This window comes from Typopeltis vanoorti, chromosome 23 (assembly GCF_054136105.1).
Source record: "Typopeltis vanoorti isolate ZY-2024b chromosome 23, IOZ_Tvanoo_1.0, whole genome shotgun sequence".
Taxonomy (NCBI): domain Eukaryota; kingdom Metazoa; phylum Arthropoda; class Arachnida; order Uropygi; family Thelyphonidae; genus Typopeltis; species Typopeltis vanoorti.
This window is the reverse complement of record NC_143571.1, coordinates 30,428,338-30,446,644: the sequence shown is the minus strand read 5'-3', so window position 1 is coordinate 30,446,644 and position 18,307 is coordinate 30,428,338. Positions and strand designations below refer to the sequence as shown.

At 36.3% G+C, this 18,307-nt stretch overlaps 1 protein-coding gene across 1 annotated transcript in view; it reads right to left on the bottom strand.

Moving 5' to 3' along the window:
• LOC150093727 (mitochondrial glutamate carrier 1-like) overlaps positions 1 to 18,307 on the bottom strand; it is a 158,300-nt gene that overhangs the window by 70,634 nt on the left and 69,359 nt on the right. Inside the window, exon 3 of the mRNA XM_090412653.1 lies at positions 12,654 to 12,709. Within this exon, the coding sequence (XP_090268779.1) occupies positions 12,654 to 12,709 (56 nt within the window). The remainder of the gene's footprint in view (positions 1 to 12,653; positions 12,710 to 18,307) is intronic.

Here is an 18,307-nt window from a genome sequence, read left to right as displayed (position 1 = left end):
AAATACTAGTAGTGGTGGCAGGTGGTAGATGGCGTTGGTGTAGTTACGGTTAGTTAGAGTTGGTGGAGATAGGTAGTTGTAGGCAGTGGTGAGCTATAAGGGGCTCGCCTGAGCCCTTTTTAAATTTTTCTCAAATTTGCGAGCTCCTTGTTCTTCTTGTTTACTTTTATATTTTTTCAAAAAAAAACAAAAACAAAAGAAAACATAATTTTTTTAAGTGACAAACTCATACGGTAACCTAACAAAGTGATTTTATTAAATAAAATATTATAGTTACTGTTACTACCATTTTACAAATAAGAATTCACTTTTGGTAATTGCATATAAATAAACAGAACTATAAAATAATGCCCCTTGATTGGTACCGTTGATTATCACTTGAAGTATAATAACAACGAGAAATATAACGTACTTCAATATTATTGCATTTTGATAATATTTATTATTATATATATATATATATATATATATATATGAAGAGTATAAGACACAGGCCAGAAGAGTGACTAGTATGGTAAGGAAGACGAAACTGGAATATGAGAAGAGATTAGCCGTAAGATCCAAAGAAAATCCTAGGGAATTTTTTAAATATGTGGCCAGTAGGAGGAGAAATGACTGTGGAAGAATGATATTGTGGGATAAAAACTGTTGCAGAGGACATAGTGGAATTGTTCAATGAACACTTTATTGGAGTATTTCATCCTGGAGGAGTCGGTTTTAATGCTAGAGAGACTGGGCAGGTTCGAGGTTTAGAGGTACAGGAGGAGAGTATGTTTCAAATACTGAGTACTCTGAATGTCAGTAAAGCTGTGGGACTGGATGGTATTTCACCACGAGTTTTGAGAGAATGTGCTAGGGAACTGACAGTGCCTTTGACCTGGCTTTTCAATGAAAGTCTGGCTGCAGGAAAGGTGCCCATGGAATGGAAGGAAGGTAAGATAGTGCCATTGCTTAAGGGCGGTAGCAGACTGAAAGTGTCTAATTATAGGCCAATTTGTGTGTCATCAGTAGTTAGTAAGATCTTGGCGAAAGTAATGAAGGAGCATATACAGGGTGTTCGGGATAAATTTGACAGTTTCGTAAGGAAAAAGAAAATCTTCTTTGTATCTATTAAATTTAATGAATTGACAAAAAAACATTACAGTCAGAGTTAATTACAATACTATCAACAAGATTTACTCAAAATAACCACCATTAGCATCGATCACAGCTTCAATTCTGCTTTGGAACCTCGAACAAGCTGATGCTACAGTCTCCCTGGGAAGGGCCGCAAAAACTGTTTTAATTTTATCCATTAACTGGGCTTTTGTATTACTGGAAGTGCGATTGGTGTCTTTTTCAACTGCGCCCCATACAAAATAATCCATGGGGTTAAGGTCTGGGGAGTTTGGAGGCCAAACATTTGGACTGGTGAAGTCGTAGAAATTTTCAGACAACCATTTTTGACTTTTCCCAGAGGTGTGGCAAGGGGCCGAATCCTGCTGCCATACATACGGCCTACCATTGGCTACCCTTGTTATCCAGGGCTTGACTACAGTTAGCAACTCCACGAACAAAACCCGAATTCCAATGCCAGGGTTCTTCAACACCTGTTCCTGCAGATTTGCGAGGAATTCTGCTGTACGAACGCAATCAGATCGTCTGCTAGGGATCTTTCTTCTTGCTACATCCTCGTAGTCACCATTGCAAGTCTCTAGTTCATGCCTGATTGTTTTTACTGTATTCAGGGAGCATTGGGCAGTAGTCGTAATATCCTTATTTTGATGGCGGGCACGAATCATCATGATACAAGTTATTCTCTTCCATGATTCAGGTGGGTTCCAGCTATCCATCCTTTCTGACATCTTGTATATGAATGAAGAAGGGTCCAAACTTTTAAATGAAGAGAAGTGTGTGTTAGTACATGTAACTTACGGAAAAATATAATTAATTATAAATATGTCAAATTTATCCCGAACACCCTGTACAGCATTGGGCAGATGAGGGTAATGTTATCTGTGAGAGTCAACATGGATTTGTGAAGGGATGCTCTTGTTTTAGCAATATGCTAGCCTTTTATGATAAAGTTACAAGAGCATTAGATAAGGGAAAGGCATATACTGCCATTTTCTTAGACTTAGCGAAGGCATTTGACAGGGTGCCACATGATAAGCTGATATTTAAATTGCAGCACATGGGTCTGGATGTCAGATTGGTCAACTGGATTCAGGATTGGCTGTCCGATAGGTATCAGAGAGTTGTGTATGGTGGGGCAGTTTCAAGGAAGCAGAGGGTTACAAGTGGGGTCCCACAGGGACCAGTGCTGGGACCTATATTGTTTAACCTTTATATCAATGACATTGTCTGTGGATTGCAAGGGGATATTCAGTTGTTTGCAGATGATGCCAAGCTGGGAAGGATTATTAGTAATAGTACAGATGCGGCAGCCCTGCAAGAGGATTTGAATAAGCTAGATAGATGGGCAAATGAATGGGGATGTCAGTTTAATGCAGCAAAATGTAAGGTTTTGAGGTTTGGGAAACATCGATGGGATGCTGCATACTCTATAGGAGGGGTTATACTGGAGGAAGTAGGGGAGACAAGAGATCTGGGGTTGATGATTGATGACTGAAATTTAGGGGACATATTGCAAAGGTGGTGAAGGTAACACAGAGGATTGCTGCAATAATGAGAAGGACACTGACCTGCAGAGATAAAAGTTATCATTCCGTTGTATAAGACCCTGATCAGACCACACTTGGACTATTGTTTTCAGATTTGGTCCCCAGGATTTGAAGGGGATAAATTAACTGTGGAAAGGGTACAAAGGCATAAGATGATCTAGATGGTTTCAGGACTGTACAATGATAGCTATGAGGATCGGCTGAGGGAATGTGGACTGCAGAGTTTGGTGGATTGAAGAAGTAGAGGTGATATGATTGAGACTTTTAAACTGTTGAGAGGTGGTTACAGAGTTGACACTGGGGAATTCTTTCGCTTGGTTGAACAGTGGGAAGGAGTGATGACAAGAGGCCATCCCTGGAGTTACGAAAAGAAACTGTGAGCAAGAGGGTGAGGAGTGGTTTCTTTGCATGGAGGGTGGTTGAACCATGGAATGCATTGCCTGATGGACTGGTGAGAGCAAGAACGGTCAAGGAGTTTAAGGAGTGGCATGATAGACTTTGTGTTTCTAAGGGGGGGGGGGAACTCCCACGATGAGTCTTTTGACTCCATGGAGGCCTGAATAATAATAAATAATAATAATTATTATTTATAGATTGTCATAAAAACTTCTATCGCAAACAAAAGAAATTTATTTTGTTTATAAAAAATGCAGACTATTTCATATGTGCGATTATAAAAGATTTTATTCTTATTATATTTTGATAGTAAAAAATGTTTTTCTTATGTAAGATAAATTAACATAGATGATTGTGTGCAAACATTTCATGTTTAGATCATGAAATATTGGTTTAAAAATGACAGCCTTTACAGGTTGTCCCTTCATACTTTTTGATTGGCATTTGTACACAAGCTGTATTAATAAAAGTTTTTGTGTGAAATACGGCTTTTTTTTTGCTCGACAATGAGAGCCCTTTGTTAATATTTCCATAGCTCACCACTGGTTGTAAGGTAGGTGCCCTCCCTCAATGAGTCCTTGGACTTCCTGGAGGTGTCACGTAAAAATAATTTCAAGGGATACAGAAGCTGTATAAAACAAACTATTTGATAGAATGACTTGCAATTTCACAAGGATGCTTATGACAGATGTGCCAACTTAGGAAAAAAAAATCTTACCGATACTGTTGCCATCTACGGCCAAGAACTTTTCAGACCACTCTCATAGTTGAATCTAACAACTGGAATGTCACCAAAGTTGGTAGAGAGACATGGGAGGGGACAGAAACCAGTGGCATGATGGGTAATTAAGAAGTTGCCATTTTGATTGTCAACAGATCACACAAAAATGTTGCTGGTAGTAGCAGCACCCATGAATTAGTGTGCTAACTGGATATGATTTATTCCACGGTATGGAAAGTTTTGCACAAAATTACATTTTATCCATACAAGATCAGCTGTGTACAGCAATTGCTAAACAATGATTATGATAAGTGACTGACATTTCTAGTCATACCGGAAGTCTACGATATTCATCCTTGAAAAATTCTGTTGGGAGATGAGGTGCATTTTTATCTGAATGGGACTGTAAATACCCAAAATTGTCGAATTTGGGATTCCAAATAACCCCATGCGCTCCAGGAAATCCCATTACATTCACAAAAAATTACTGCTTGTTGTGGCTTCACAATATATTTTATAATAGGGCCATTCTTTTTTGAGGACATCACTCCAACAGGACCAGTAACTTGTTCCATTACTGCATGGAAATATTGCAATATGCCAAAAACCAAATCTGTTATTCCTTGTTCCTCGGTTTCTCCCACTTTTGCATTCCAATGTCCAATAAGTAGCCATAAATCTCGCTTTGGTGTTGCATCTATCATTTCTTGTAATTTGTCATAAAATTCTTCTATGGTGTCTCTATAGTGGGTGGATAAACTTGCATTCCATAACTTTTCCTGAAGTTATGGAATGCATGGCCGTGACCATTTTTATGCAAGATGGAGCACCTCTCCACATCACATGACTGGTACAGCATCACTTCACAGAAGAAAGAATGATTAGCCACTTCTTTCCAGTTGCATGGCCACCTTCCATTCTCTGATTTCTCCATGTGATTTTTCATTGTGGGGTTGCCTGAAGGTCAACATGACAAACATTTCTTCACACGTTACATCCTGCTGTTGAGAATGTGTACAGGATGCAATTTCTGATCCATGAGAACAGTGGCCACACTGAACTAGGTCCTTTTTTGTATGGGGTAAACTTATGCTCCAGTTGTGAAACAGGTTTGTGACAACAATTATACTCCAGTAACTATAACACTGTAATTACTGTGCTAAACTAAATCGATATTAAATTATTATTTTTATAGCTATCATAGCCTGTTTTTGTTTAGGAGTGTTCCTTATTTTAAATACATTGGCTTTTTTACTCAAGAAAATTTTTTTAGGGTATTATAAGTGTATTTTAAAGGAAATTATAGCAGAATAATTGAGGAAGAAAATTTTGTACATACCTTGTTTAGATGCTAGGATGACTTCATTCTCCATATTTCTGCTGTTATGCTGTTAAAAAAAAGGGGAGGGGGTGTGGGGGGAGTGATAGGCACAAGGAGGGAAAATAATTTTGAAAACCCAGGTTTTTCTAAAATAATATCATCATCATCATCATCATACGTATCAAGGATTTAGGCCTAGTATGGCCTGTATGGCCTAGTATGGCCTTAGAAGTCATCATTGAATCGTTTAAGAGGACGTCCTGGTTTTCTTTTTCCTAATGACTTGTACTTTAAGGCTTGTTTTGGTAATCTTTCTGTTTTCATTCTTTGAACGTGTTCCTTCTTGTTCATTCTAAAATAATATATATATACATATATATATATATATATATTATTATACTTAAGGGCCCTTTTTTGGGGAAGGGTTTTTATGGGAAAACTGGAGCAGGGAAGGGCGTTAACGAGATGCGAGCCGTTTCGGTCGTGTGACCATAATCGGAACATTTTTGGGATGAGTGCAGGGCTATGTCACGACCGCATGTTGCGGTCTTGCCATAGCCCTACACTCATCCCAAAGCCATCTTCTTCATCTCTGCTACTGCTGTATTGTGGAACATTCTTCCCTCTGATATGTTTCCCAAGGAATACAATATACAGTCTTTTAAATCAAATGTAAATAAGTTCCTCCTTTCCAGAGATGTCGTGAAGAATTTTGACACCTATGGCCAGGAAAGAAAATTGCGCTGTTCTAAAAAAAAAAAAAAAAAAACTTTAAAAATCTCACTTTTTGCACCTATGTAAAATTAACACCTATGGCCAGGGCTACATTGGCCATAGACTCACTATGCCTCTGCTCCTTTCCCAACCCACTACCCATATATGTAACTAATGTACTATAGGTTGATCAACCAACCTCTCGTGTATGGGCTCAGCGTAAAAATAAAAACTTATATATGGGAAATATATGACTTCTGCATTATTTCAACCGTGGTATCACTTCTGGGTCTGGCTCCCACTGATGAGACCTCAATAATAGTTGAAACCAGTCTGGACAATGCCGCTTGCCATAATGTATAGCATTATACATTATGGGAAGTATGTGTGTGTGTTTGCATTATGGCAAGTGATGTGAAGTCATTAGTCATTATATACAAATATCCCAGTCGTGAAGATACTTACTCTTGGATAAAGAATTGAACCAAGAATATAATTTCTTGGCATCTTTAATTTATAGACTTGCCATTATCAGCTTTTTCACTGTTGAAAAAAAAACTCCTTTGTTCGAGGGTATTCAGTAGTTCATAATCTTGTTAAACTAATATAATTTTGCTAATTACATTATATGATGGTAGGCTGCAGGAAATATCTACAGAAGAGACATAATGAAACAACTGAGCATTTATGGGAAAGTTACTAGGAGGAGTCAGTGAGGGAGAGTTCATCAATTAAACAAATTGCTCCCTTCAATCAAGCATTCTGAGGTAAGTTTTAGGTGCATCATCCCAAATTGTGGGGAACAGTATTCTAAAGTTGGAGAGATTTGAGCTTTATAAAGCATCAGAAATTAAGCAGTAGAGTACTGTTTGGAACAAAGAAGAATACCAAGTTTTTGGAGGGGTGAATAAGCTATGGACCTGATATGTATATAGGATATATTACATGTGAGAATTAATCTCAAGGAGGGAAAACTGGTGCTGGTTGGAAAGAGGAATACTGTCAAAAGTGAGGGAGAGAGCAGCACTGTCTTAAATTCCTGGAAATGAGACAGTATGGCATTTTGGTGGCATTAAAATTCACCTGGTTATCCCTCTCACACTTGAGAATGGAAAGGATATAGGAAATTGGTTAAAGAGGATCTTGAAGCATGAGTCACCTGAGCACAAGGTATTGAAAATAAAAAAGAATGGAGAGTGCTGTCATCAGCAAAGCTATGAACAGGATTTGTAAAAGAGAGAAGATCATTAATATACTGAAGGAAGAATTTAAGTGATGTATATTAACTGAAAAATCTGATGAAAGAAAACTATCCACCATAGCTGAACATACAAAGAGGAAGGTGACAATTGATTTGTTTGGTGGCTTCCTATGATATTCCTAAATATGTATCAAGGGTATATATGTATTCAGAGTGTGCTGGGTGTGCGGTGCACATTCACACTAATGGAATAGCAATATCACCGATATTATATTTTTGCATTTATTTCTATTAAACACTCCCCTAATTGTTTCCTGTCTTAAAGTGATTCCTAAAATTAAACACAATATAATAATGCTTCATGAAGAAGACACTTTAACATGTAAACACTGCATCGCATTTATGTTAATACCCCGGGTGTGCGGTCATAAATACGAACACCACTGAGCCCCTTGAATAGACGTACAGATGGCACAGCTGGTCATCTGTATTCCAGTAATTTTAAACCAACCCAGAAGATGAAGCAGAGTGTGCAATGAGACAATAGCACCCAGAAATCAGTAGATGTGATTGGTTATTGTGTGAACTAATCCAACTGACAGTTGTCATTTGTCAAGAGACAAGTAAAAATGTATGCCTTTTTTATATCTGCCCATAAGTAGATTATCAGAGACGACAACGCTGGAATTACAGAACATCGAGAGGTGTCTGAATGAACATAGGGAGGAAAAGAAAATTAAGCAGCAAAATAAGAAACAACAAATCACAATGTTACTTACCTGATTTTTGTTACTTACTAACTAACGAAAATCAGGTAGGTAACATTGTTTGTAAAAAGAATGATGTTATTTGGTATAGCAATTCTATCGTAAAACATGCTGTTGATGAATGGGTTATAATTTTGATTTTTCCAGGAGCAAATATTAAAAATATAACACAAGCAATTCAAAAACAGAAAAGAAAAGTAAAAAAGATCATAATTGTAGGTACTAACGACTTACCTATACAAGTATGAGAGAGGATATGAAAGGGTTGTTGGAAGAGGCGAGAGTGAAGAGTGAGAAAGTGAAAATAGCAAGTATATTATCTCAATATGATAAAAATTAATTAAGAAGTGCTATGATGGCAAGCAATTCAATGCGTGGGCTGTGTAGAAAGAATGGATGCAAGTTTTTGGATGTGTAGAGTGAGTTTGAGGTAAGAATAACAATATTATATAATTGTGCTAATAACGGGAATGGGAATATCATGGAAATGATTAGGAGGAGAGAACGATTTCAACTGTGTTTGTCTAGTTCAAATATCTACGTGTATAAAGTACTAGAGAAGAACACAGAGCTGAAAGTTGCCCATTGTGTCATGGAGACTGCAGACATACAAAAGAACATGCAGTTAAATTATTATTGTCTATACACGAATGCTATGAGTATCAGAAACAAATGGGTAGAGTTTGTTGCCTTGGTAAATATGCTGGGAACTTAGATTGTAGGCATTAGTGAGACCTGGCTATCAGAATTAGACATACTAACTGGTATCGAGTGTAAACGGTACAGTATTTTTAGGGAGGATAGACAGGATAGGAGAGGAAGGGGCATGCTGCTAATGATATTGGATGACTTGAATATCCAGTTAGTGTTCAGACCCATGATTAACAGTATTTCATGTGGCAGTAAATTTGAAGCCATCTGGTGAGAGGTGGAAACTCACAAGATCAATTACATAGTGGGATGTTGTTACAGATCTGGTGGATCAGTTGCCAGTAATGAAGAAATGCATCACCAAATATAGACGATGGGCACGAAAAGAGCAATGATAATGGGAGTACTTTAATTATCTGAATTGATTGGGTAGCTAAGAAATCACAATGAGAAGAATGAAACTGAATTTATTGAGCTGTTGCAGGACAACTTCCTCAAGCAGAATGTGACAGAAGGAACTTCGGGTCAAAAAGTGTTAGATCTGATTATAGTGTCAGAGGGCATTTCGTTAAAGACGTAACTATTCTGCCTCCAGTTGGTGACAGTGATCATGCGGTACTCACTTGGGAAGTGACTAAGTTTATGAATGTTCCATTCAAAAAAGGTTATATTCTGAACTATAAAGCAGGAAATTATGACCAACTCAGTTCAGCGGAATGGTATTTGTTGCAGGATGGGAAGAATGTCAGCAGTGCATGGGAAACATTTAAAAAATACTTAAATGATGGAATATCAGAATTTGTCCCAAGAGTTTAAAGAGGGTAGGGAGTCAAATGGATGTGTAATCTTATCAAGCGAGATTCATAAGAAATGGATGATGTGGAAGGAATACCGTGTGCATAAGGATGATGTCCATTATGAAAATTATAAGCAGCAGGCGAGAATAGTCAACTATTGTACACAAAGCTAAGTCTGAATATGAAAAGAAACTGGCTCTACAAGCTAAAGACAAAAATGAATATGAAACAATAACTCTTCTGAATGCAGATGGTGTGAGGGTGACAGATGCAGAACAGGTTGTTCAACTGAGTGCCCATTTTGCAAAAGCTATCAACCTGGTGTATGCAACATTGAGTTCACTGATACCTCTTCACTGAATGAAGAAAATCAGGTCTGTGAAGAGGAGGTATTAGAGCTGTTGCACAAACTGAATAACAATTCAGTTTGTGCAACAGCTCTAATGGGTGCTAAAAGAGTGTTCAGCTGAACTAACTATTCTTCGAACAGGCTATATAATTTGAGTCTCAGAACAGGGAAGATTCTGCAGGAATGGAAGGAATGTATAGTAATCCCACTGCACAAGGGTTGTTCAAAGATCAATGTATCCAACTATCGACCTATCAATATCTTAGGAGTGGTGGTGAAGATTTTGGAAAACGTAGTTAAAGCTTGCATTCAGAAATGGGTTGACAGTGAATCTCTACTTTGCAATGAATAATGTTACTCTTGGATTTTGCTAAGGCTTTTGACAGAATACAGCATGGAAGACTGTTGCATAAATTGGAGAATATATGTCTGGATTATAAAATATTAGTGTGGATAAGAGGATGGCTGATTGACAGATATCAAAAAGTGGTATATATAGGAGATGTGAGTCTGCAAGATTTAAGGTAACTAGTGGTGTAACCACAAGATCAGTCCTTCATCCATTGTTATTCAATCTGTATATTAATATTGGGAAGGATTTGACAGGTGACATACAGCTATTTGCTGATGATGCAAAGATACAAGGTAATCAGGAACACTGCTGATATGCAGTACTTACAGAATGATTTGAATAGGCTGGAATTGTGGGCATGGGCAAATGGATATCAGTTCAATGTCAGTAAATGTAAAGTCATTCACTTTTTTGTGATTAGATATCCAATGTTTTATTATTTTGGTGGGATTATGCTAGAAGAAAGTGATGAGGCTAGGGATCTTGGAGTGTTAATAGATAGCAAGTTGAAGTTCAGGGGCCATATAGCAATGACTGCAAATACAACTCAAAAAATAATTACAATGCTGAAACGAACTTTCACATGTAAAGATAAGCATGTTATTTTGCCTCTTTATAAGACCTTGATAAGACTTCACTTGGACTACTTGTGTGCTTGGATTCTGATGTAGTGGAGAGAGTATAAAGGAGAGTGCTAAAAATGATATCAGGATTGTGGAATATTGATTATGAAGAGATTGAGAATTTGAAGACTTTAAACACTAGCAAACAGGAGAAAGAGGGGTGATATGATTGAGACTTACAAACTTCTGAAAGGGTCATACATGATTTCAGTTGATGAAATTTTTCAATTTATAGAGGGGGGAGGACAAGAGGGCATCCTTGGAAGCTGAGAATGAATGCTGCTAAGAAGGGAGTGAGGACTAGGTTTTTCTCTCATAGAGTAGTGTGTGATTAGAATGGATTGCCAATGGATGTGTGTGCAAGCAATGCGAATGAATTCAAGAATATATATATATATATATATATATATATATATATATATATATATATAATAGCTGGTGCACATAGTATGTGGCCTCCCTCGACTCCCTGGAGGTCTCTCTTAATAATAATAATAATAATTTACAATGGGAAACAGTGTTGACAGTCCTACTGAATGTCCCATTATCTGCCAGTGCTTTTATGGATTGTATGACTGATTATAGTTGAAGGAGGCTGGAACTTCATCATCATCAAATTCCTATCATGACAGCAAACTTACTATCTTTATTCTCTCACTCTTTGTGTTTTCATAACTCTTTCATACTATACTTGTTACTTCTCAAACAATCAACTCTTTCATTTTTTTTTCTTTTTCATTCCAAGAGCATCACACACATATGCTTAATGATACTGTGAAACTAATTTTTGCAATCTCCTTAAGCATGCCTCTCATTATAGAATCACCTCTTGCCTTACTTTTTCTTCTTTATTCTTTTGTATTCTGCCTTCTCTTGACACACACCCCTTGTCTTTCTTCTTTCTCTTCTGTGCCGCTCCGATATTTTTCAATCTTTTGAGCTCATTCTTTGTTCTGCAAAGGACTCCACCTAGCTGCAGTGTTATTTTTCTCTCCTTATCATTTTGACATTTTCTTTATCTTCTACAAATTCTTTTATGTTATCATTCATATGTTGTTCACTTCTGCTCACTTCCACTACTGTACTTATATCTCCAGGCAGTCAGATTGATATTTATTTTCTAAACACTTCTGATATACACATGCAAAGACAAGAGAATTCATGTTTTGCACACAACAGATAAAATACCGAATTAATTTCATATTGATTGTGTTAGCATATATGGTAATAATGAGAACAGCAGAAAATAGGTTTCTGTGGCAAAGTGTATTCCAAAATGGATATGCTAACCTGGATGATGAAATACATATGGGAATATCACATTTGTCTACGTTTAAGTCTCTATATTTTGGAATCAGTGCATGAAAATTCAATTGTGGCATAACTGAACATTGCAACAACAATAACAGTTGTGATCCAAACTCATATCATACTTGATTCAAAGTGGATCCCATGATATTCAAGCACTCAAGGCTGCCATGAACCAAAAACAGTCCCATCAATGAGAAAAATTATGATAATGGTCTTTAGAGATGTATAAAATGATGCTTTCTCTCCAAGAGGGGGCACATTTAATGCAGCTTATTATTGTAACACATTATGGATAAAATAAAAGAAGTTGTATGTTGAAAGAGATCGGAAATGATAACAAACAGTGTAGTTATGCATCTCAACAAGGTGACAAATTCTGAATGTAGCACTATTTAGACATTCATCATCATTATTATTATTTTTTTTTGTGTGTGGTTCTTTTAATTATTTACAGCAGAGTGGTTAGCATTTGAGACTAATGCTGATGTTACAGTAACAATGATATGACTATTTTCATTAGTTTTTTTTTTTTTTTTTTTTTTTTTTTTTTTGCCAAAGGCTTAATGTGCATTTTCATTTCTTGCTGAGACAAGTTTCTTTAAAAGGATGGTGATTACATGGAAGATTATGTTGAAGTGTATGTAGGTGTATAACAAATTATATTTTAATAGTGAAAAATGCAGTGCTCAAGTGATCACATGTATATTACTTTTAGAACAGCCCCTATGACATATACATTACTTATTCATAGCAGACAGAGTAAAACATTAAAAGTGCAACTGCTCACCTCTGTACATCCCAACGAATCCTTCTCTAGTATATGTCTTTCGAAAACAGTCAAACCTATGTGAAAAAGGAAGGTAAACAAGAATCTGATTCCTATAACAAAAATATAAATTAGCTACATGTTTAAGTTATGCACTATTTATATTCTCCATGTTTAGTTGCACATACCCACAAACAATAATTCTTAATTATTATAACTCATCCCAAGAGTCAAAGAACTCAATGCAGGAGATTTTTTCTAAATGTCACAATACTACATATTAAATGCATTCAAAGTTCTTATATTCATGATACTCTCTGACAATGCTTTTCAATCATCCACACTCTCCATGGAAATAAACTTACTCCTCATACTATTATTTTACCAACCACCTTTATGCAGTTTCTAGTGATTATGTGTTTTTTTATTCCTTCTACCCTTTGAAAAATCACTTGACATATGGTAAACTCCTCTCAGTACCTTATATCAGAATCTACAGTTTAAAATCTGTGAAGCTATCTTCATAACTTAACATTCTACAGCTCTGAAATTATCATGGTTACCAAACTCTGCTTGCTTTCCACATTATCATATCAACGTAACTAGGTAACCAAATCTGTTCACAAGCCTAATACAAGAGAACATCTACTTCATTTTCAATGTCATGTCTACTCATCATCAATGGTTCTAACAGATACTCAATGCCCAAGAATCCTTGCCCAAGTGACCTTCAAAGTATCCTTGGATTTTGTAAGCATAATTTGAGGATAGAGTGGCCAAGCCTATTGTCTGTAAATAGCATGTGTTCTACTGGCTGGTTTTGCCTGGTTGTGGGATGAAAAACTCTAGTTTCCAGAAGAAAAATCTGCCACCTCACTATGAGACTGGATAATTCACCTCCAGTTAAAAACCATGATACAGGTTCTTTGCATCTTACACAGGATTCAAACCCAGGTCTTTCTAACCAAAGGGCTTCATCTATCTGACTGAGCTACAGAGGCTGTACCTTGTCTACTATTAGCAAAATTCTTTACCTTTTCTATGTCTTACCTGACTAAATGATGTTTCACTCATCTGCCCACACATCATTGATTCTAAATATTAATTTGTCCTATTGCAGTCTGTTAACAAATTAACTAAAAATTGTTCCTCCATCACCTTGCATCCCTTTCAACATGTAGATTATAATAACATTATTACTATTACCTACATCGAGGATGGAGGTAATAGTAATTCAAACCTAGGAAAGACATAGGTTTGAATTTCGTTGATGTAAAGAACCTTTATCAGAGCTTTTCAATTAAAGGTGAGTTAGCCGATCTCATGCAGGTGGAGGGTTTTTCACCCCTCAAAACAGACAACCTGATCCCCTGTGAACAAACATCTACAGACATAGGATACTATTGGATATGGAAGGTAACAGGAAGCCACCTTGTTCTATAATAATTCCCTAATAAAGTAGCATTGCTACCCCATCGGCCATTAGGTCAAGAAGAATGCACATATCCAGGAGACCTTGGAGAAAAGTAGCCGGAACTTTTCTCCAAGGTCTTATCCTCCCCCTCCTCATCTCTGTTCAGATTTCTTTACTCTTGACAACATATGTCAGTCAGGTGTAGCTGACTATGGTTTGGACACCTGCAGAGAATCAAATGGGGTAAAAAAACTACCATGCTTCACCGCAGCATAGAAACTTTAGACTTTTTTTTTTTTAACAGAAGATTTAAAAAAATGAACCAAATCTTAATATGGTTAGGTGAAACTTCCCAAATTTGGGAAACAGCAATTCTCAGACCTGCCAAAAGCCAAGGCTGACTTGAGTGTCCTCTTGGGACTTTAGGCTTCTACATAAGATCTTTCACTTGTGTGTGTTTTTCTGTTATTACAATTTTTATTACTGTATTCCAGATGATGTCGTAGAGATGAAATATTGGAGCTATTAAATTTGAAGATGAGTGAAATATATGGCACAGTAGAAAATGATGATACAAGAATATATAGAGGAGCAGTTTAGCAATCATGTCACAGTATTTCATGTTGGTGAAAATGCTATGCTTCAAAAGTAGCAGAAAGACATTTAAAAAGGGTTACAGGAAAGTTACATGAAATGAAGATGTTTTTGAATATTAACTACAAAAGTTGCAAACATGTAGTGCATTATTTTTGTTGATGCGCCATCGTTAATGATGAACCAAGCAATGAATAAACACTTCCCACAATATCAACATCACTTAGCATGCATTCTTGCCACCTGGAATGATGAAACCCAATGATTCACAGTGCTGTCACCATACCATGGTTGTACCATTAATGTGTGAAACCACTGGAGTAAAGATTCATTGAACAAGGTATCTGACAATACTGAAAATCAGTGAAGCCATCAACTGTGGTTGCTAATCCAATGTAGGTTAACATATGATCCTTAGTACACACCAATATTATACTGCATTGTACTTAACTGATTATGGCTCTCCTGTTAAACTGGACATTTCTTGTAACTCTCCACTGGTCTCTCTTATCAATTTTCACTCACAGGAATATCACTGACTGTATGCCCCCTCCTGAGCAGGACGGCAGCTCCATGATGCTTGCATCACACATCTGGTGCCAACTATAATATAGCACTCTATTCTTGAGACACACTTGTGACATGAAATTAAGAATCATCGACACATTACACAAGAATAATATTTTAATAAATATTTCAGTCTGAAATTAACAAACTATCATCAGTGGCTTGATAGGAACAGTTTTTACAAGATGGAATACAAACAATTGATCATTCAAAAGTAGAATGAGCCATGTTATGTTACATTGCTAAGCACTAAAGAGAGGTAAATTTTATCAGAGTGATGAATAAATTATAGGTATCAATTCATAATTTCATACAGCAATCTTAATTTATAAATTCAATTAAAGATAACATTAGACTAATGTAAGAACTAGAAGGTCTCAATTGAAAAAAAAAAAAAAAAAAAAACAGTGTGTCATCCGAATCAAACTTTTCCATATTTTCCCATGCTACTTAAAGCCAAGCTTCCTCCTTCTAACATATCTCCTTCTGAAAAGAAAGCACTACATTTTCCTTTAGAAACAACAGTCACCTTGTTATCACTAAAGCAGAGACAAGGGAAAAGCGACAATAATTATGGATTCTTCAAATTACAGAAGAAAAATTTCTCTTTTACTTTGAGATCGCTCAACATACCAAGAACTTTATCATGACTCCACTAACAAGCAACTGAAGAAATTAAATTCCCTTCTAGATGAGGTTATAAATTTAGATGCGGACACTATAGAAAGGTTAAAAATTCATTTTTATGATTACAGCTATTTTGCCTGCTTCAGTTTAGGAGTACCCCTGTTTAAATGTCATTGGCTATTTACTCATGGATTCTTAGGGCATTATGAGTGTAGATGTGCTAAAAAGTATATGTAGCCTAAGGAATAGAAAATTGCACATACCTTTTTCTGGGTGTTGTGGCTTTTCCTCAGTCTGCGATGTCGAAAACTGCAGAGTGTGTGTGTGGGGGGGTAGGCAGTTTGGTAGAATAAGTTAGAAAAACCCGGGTTTTTCTAACTTATTCTACCAAACTGCCTACCCCCCCCCACACACACACACACTCTGCAGTTTTCGACATCGCAGACTGAGGAAAAGCCACAACACCCAGAAAAAGGTATGTGCAATTTTCTATTCCTTAGGCTACATATACTTTTTAGCACATCTACACTCATAATGCCCTAAGAATCCATGAGTAAATAGCCAATGACATTTAAACAGGGGTACTCCTAAACTGAAGCAGGCAAAATAGCTGTAATCATAATAGTTTATAAAGAGGAGTAACATGGGAGTTTTCCCAGAAATAATATACGTTAAAAATTCATTTTGCAAGACTCCTAGGTTGTATGGTCTACCAAAAATTCGCAAGACAGACATTCCTCTCTGTCCTATATTTGTTGATTGATCAATACAGTCAACTATTGACTGTATTGATTCACCTACTTACCTCAGAGCCAAATAATTTAGCAAAATTATTGAAATCTCATATAAGCAAATCATGCTCTTTTTTGAAAAACTCTTCTGATTCTTAAACAAATTAAAAAATATCTCCTTACAACCTACTGATGAGCTTCGATGTAGAATCTATTCACGAATGTACCTCTCAAAGCGACTTTACATTTACTCGCTGACATCTTCCCACAAGATATCATAAAATTATTCGAATTCGTGATACACTCTGGATATTTCTTGTGTCAAAACAAATTCTACAACCAAATTGAAGGAACAGCCATGGGAAATCCACTTTTACCTGCTCTAGTCAACTTTTATTTGGAGCATCTAGAAGACATTTTTTTTTCATCTATATACCCTCAACCTTCCTTTTCGGTTAGATACATAGATGACATTTTTTCAGTGTGGCCTCACAACAGAGATTCCTTTTTAGCCAAAATCAATTCTTTAGACCCTCGTATCAAGTTTACCATGGAGATTGAAAAAGACAAAAAGTTATCCTTTTCAGATATCCTTCTCATCTGCTCACCTTCAGGTATTCTGACAACAGTTTACAGAAAACCCACTTTTACTGGATGTTACAGTCTCAAACAATCTGCTCATCATCATTATCAAAAAACAGGAATCATAGAATGTTTAATTCGACGAGCTAGAACTAATTTCTCAACTCCCCACGATTACTGAAAGAACTTTCCACTATCAAACATTACATGAAATTAAATGGCTTCTCTGAAAAGACTACACAACATATGTTCAATTCCTACAATCCAATCCAGAACAACAAAGAATCAATACGTCGAGTTCCAATTCCATATATTTCTAGAATTTCAGAACCAATTTCAAGAATTCTGAAGAAATATGATTTAATAGCCACTTATATCCCTATTAATAAAATATCCACCTATTTCCCCTCTTCTAAAGATAAATGCTCAACTATGTCACTGCCTGGTGTATATCAAGTTCCGTGTGACTGCAAACTTTGGACAAACCAGCTCTATAGAAAAAAGAATAGAAGAATGCCAATTGTACATTCTTCACAACAAATCCAATAAGTCTGGATTGGCGCAACATGGGATAGAGAAAAGCCACAACATTTTCTGGCCCAGGACTCGCCTTCTACAGAGATGTCGCTATAAATTCGAATGCCTATTCAAAGAAGAGAGTGCTGATACCTTACTTCAACACCCTAACTTCAATCGAAATGATTGCCTATCCTTGTCAAAAATATGGGAAAGTTTGATTTGGATAACACCTTTTTTTTTTTTTTTCAATTGAGACCTTCTAGTTCTTACATTAGTCTAATGTTATCTTTAATTGAATTTATAAATTAAGATTGTTGTATGAAATTGCAAATTGATACCTATAATTTATTCATCACTCTGATGAAATTTACCTCTCTTTAGTGCTTAGCAATGTTACATCACGTAACATGGCTCATTCTACTTTTGAATGATCAATTGTTTGTATTCCACCATGTAAAAACTGTTCCTATCAAGCCACTGATGATAGTCTGTTAATTTCAGACTGAAATATTTGGCAAATATTAAAATATTATTCTTGTGCTAACTAACATGTTGATAATTATTATAATATAGCACACACTGTTGATTCATTATGTTAAATTACAATCTTTTGGTATCTCCCGGTGAAATTTCTGATTAGA